Source organism: Electrona antarctica (genome assembly GCF_951216825.1).
Source record: "Electrona antarctica genome assembly, chromosome: 14".
NCBI classification, from domain to species: Eukaryota; Metazoa; Chordata; class Actinopteri; order Myctophiformes; family Myctophidae; genus Electrona; species Electrona antarctica.
This window is the reverse complement of record NC_136795.1, coordinates 21,936,802-21,940,236: the sequence shown is the minus strand read 5'-3', so window position 1 is coordinate 21,940,236 and position 3,435 is coordinate 21,936,802. Positions and strand designations below refer to the sequence as shown.

Genomic DNA, 3,435 nt, shown 5'->3' with positions numbered 1-3,435 from the left:
CACCCTCACCATCTCTGTATAAAAAAAATTAAAAAAAACATTTTTGAGATTAATATTCTATCTATATGAATGAGGAAAATAACAATAAAAGTTGCATTATTCTGATTTTATAGTGAAATACCCCAACTCAAGATTGATTGAATTCATACTTTAAACCAGCGATTCCCTAAATTCTTCAATTTACCCTAACAACTTCTGGGAACTCAGATTACCCTACCAGGGGTTCCCAAACTGTGGTGCGTGCCGTGCACCCCTTGTGGTGCGTGAACGCCCTCTAGGGGGTGCGTGACATGAAAAGGGTAATGGCGGTTTTACACGCCAAACTTTGGTAAAACACTGTTGTCTCTCAGTGCAGTGACATTCTGTGATTTTTGCCATAATCATTTAAAAATATATTATTTTCGGCCAAACACAACGAGACTGAGCATTGGGGGTGCGTCAGCTAGGTCAGGAGGTAACGGGGTGCACGGACACCGTTAGGGCCTAACGTAACTAATACTACCTGCAAGCAGCAAACCGCAGTGGCCAAGCAATATGCACAATAAGCCAACAGGATAAATAATATATATTTCAAGTGATTGCTAGTATATTTGGCCATTGGGAATATGATTTGTTTCTTGGCCATTATGCCAAGCGACTGCAGTTAACCCAGAACTACAAAAAGCGGTAGATGATTAAAACGACAAATGCAACGGGTGCCTGTACACTTCATGCTATTAGCTCTCTAGCATTGATAGCAAAAATAGCAGATCTACAAGCTCACAGCACAGTATGTTTTGAAACTGAAAATTGTTAAAACGTAAAATATCTTGAAAACCTTTGAAATCCAATGCAGATTAAATGGTCTTTCAGGCTTTCACACTGTAATCTATTGATCTTTTTAAAACTATATTTAAAACTATATCATCATCATCATCATCATCATCATCATCATCATCATCATCATCATCATCATCATCATCATCATCATCATCATCATCATCATCATCATCATCATCATCATCATCATCATCATCATCATCATCATCATGTGTAACTGCATTGTTCCAGAGTCACACAGATTTTTCCCGGTAACATCTTCACAGGGGCAGCATGCCCAGTGTTAATGTATGGAAAAAGTGTTTCGGTGAACATGTGTGTGAAGGTGTGTATGTGGGTGTCAGTATCGCGATCAGAGAATGACAGCTTCCCTCCGTTCCAGTCCAGCCGGACTCTGATCCTCTGGAGGCTTTGATTCAACGCGACGTCAGTGCCTGACCCCGTCGAGGACATCGCTTTGTATTTACCGTCGCGTAACCCTACTCTCCAGAATCGACCCCCTTCGCTCCCCCTCCGCTGGTAAGACTCCGCTAACACACCCACTGTCCAGTTTGCATTGTCTCCAACCTCCACATCCCAGCAGTGAGTCCCCGACTTAAAGCCCACGGAACCCAGGACGTCGTACCACCAGTCGAACCTCTCTGGGTTGTCGGGAATGTGCTGTTTCTCTCCGCGCCAGCTCACGCTGGTCAGATCATCAGACAGGATGAGGCACGAACGAGCAGTGTTGGGGTCCAGGATGACGGGAGTGTAGGAAACAATGTCCTTCATCTTGTCCCAGACACTGAAGGTCAGGTTCTGCACGTGTTTGACCTCGTCTATCAGTGCTCCTGAGACCGGCTGTGGGTCCTGCAGTGTGAGCTGCCCAGCTCTTTTCACTGTGGTTTTGTAGTTCTGCAGGAATGAGATGTGTTCAGCTCTCAGATCCGTCTGTATGGCCCTGATTGTGTCAGAAAGGGTTGATATGTCTCTGTTCAGATCCTCAATCTTCTCCTTCATCATCTGACTCTTCTGCTGCTCTTCCTCCCTCAGTGCATTGATCTTGGCATCCTCTTCGTCTTGTAGAAACTGATGAAGCTTCTGAAACTGTTCCATCATCTGCATTTCTGTGTGCCAGGCCCGGACTTGAATGTGTTTTGCTGTTAGGTCATAGTGCATTTTAACTTCATTAAAGACCTCCAGTTTCTCCTGTAAAGGCTTCAGTAATTTCTGCTGGACTTCCTTCTTGTGGTCCAGAGCAGCGTCACCGATGGGTTTGAATCTGTGGTTGATGTGTTTCTTAGGATCTCGACAGACAACACACACTGGCCGTTGACATTCCAGACAGAAGAGTTGTTTCCCAGCATGCAGACTGCAGAGAGCCTCAGATCCTGTTGAAACTATCTGATGTTCCTGTATCAAGGCCTCACACGGGTTCTTCAGAACCAGGTTATGAGGTGGATCCACTGAATGTCTCTCCTTACAAACAGGACATTCTGTTAGTTCCTTCTCTCTCCACCACTCCTGCAGACAGGCTTTACAGAAACTGTGGCTACATGACAGGACGACAGGGTCTTTAATAATGTCCAAGCACACAGGGCAGGAATAATCCTCTTCTAGGGGCGACTTGGAAGCCATTCTGCATCTGAGTGAAGCTTCAAACACTCAATCAGTTGTGTTCCCAGTAATGTTCCCTGTAGTTTACTTTGACAGTGAATCCCGGTTTGGCTTAAAGTTCATCAGTCAGCTCAGCAGCAGGTTCCAGTGGTCTGGGTCAGTATTCCCTCCTGTAGATGTGGAAAGACAGCGTCCTCCCTCACTGGAAGTTTTGTGTGTGTGATCTGAAGGTGAATCTCATCATCTGTCCGTGTCGTTAGTGAGGAGTGTAAGGATATACACTAATAACACTGTCTATTTCTGTCTTGATGTCTCTCAGCAGAGTCTGGTAGGGAGGCGGAGCTTTGACACACACACTCGCACACACACACACACACACACACACACACACACACACACACACACACACACACACACACACACACACACACACACACACACAGTACACACACACACACACACACACACACACACACACACACACACACACACACACACACACACACACACACACATACACACACACATAAAAAAGTTTAAGAGGTAGTGAAAATAGCAGCTATTAAAGTTCATCAGTCAGCTCAGTAGCAGGTTCCAGTGGTCTGGGTCAGTATTCCCTCCTGTAGATATGGTGACAGAACTGAGATGTGGCATAATTATCTATAAAAGTAGTGGCTTATGGATGCACAGTAGCCTATACTGAAATCAAATAACTCTTAAAACTCTTAATATATGCAATACTTTATGATTGTCATACAGGGTGGAATTTAAACTTTTAACGGTTGTCGAATTTGGATTAACACTATACTCGGATGCAATACAAAACATGGAGCATTAAATCAACACTGTCATATTTAACTTATATACAGTATATATATTGTTTATAAATACTTCCTTTTACACTCAAGTGGAATAATAGTGACACAGGTGGAATAATAGTGACATTTCCTTTCATCCAGCAGAGGGCAGAATTAAGCTATGGAGAACAGCAACATTGATTGAAATGGACCTTGTTTCGAT

At 43.8% G+C, this 3,435-nt stretch overlaps 1 protein-coding gene across 1 annotated transcript; it reads right to left on the bottom strand.

The window, feature by feature from the left end:
- Positions 1–1,026: 1,026 nt before the first annotated feature.
- LOC306937079 (E3 ubiquitin-protein ligase TRIM35-like) lies at positions 1,027–2,610 on the bottom strand (the record flags this gene model as incomplete). Its single annotated transcript, XM_079520751.1, has 1 exon — positions 1,027–2,610. Exon 1 carries the CDS (start codon positions 2,434–2,436, stop codon positions 1,027–1,029), a length of 1,410 nt encoding a protein of 469 aa, XP_079376877.1. The 5' UTR covers positions 2,437–2,610.
- Between the last annotated feature and the right edge of the window lie 825 nt (positions 2,611–3,435).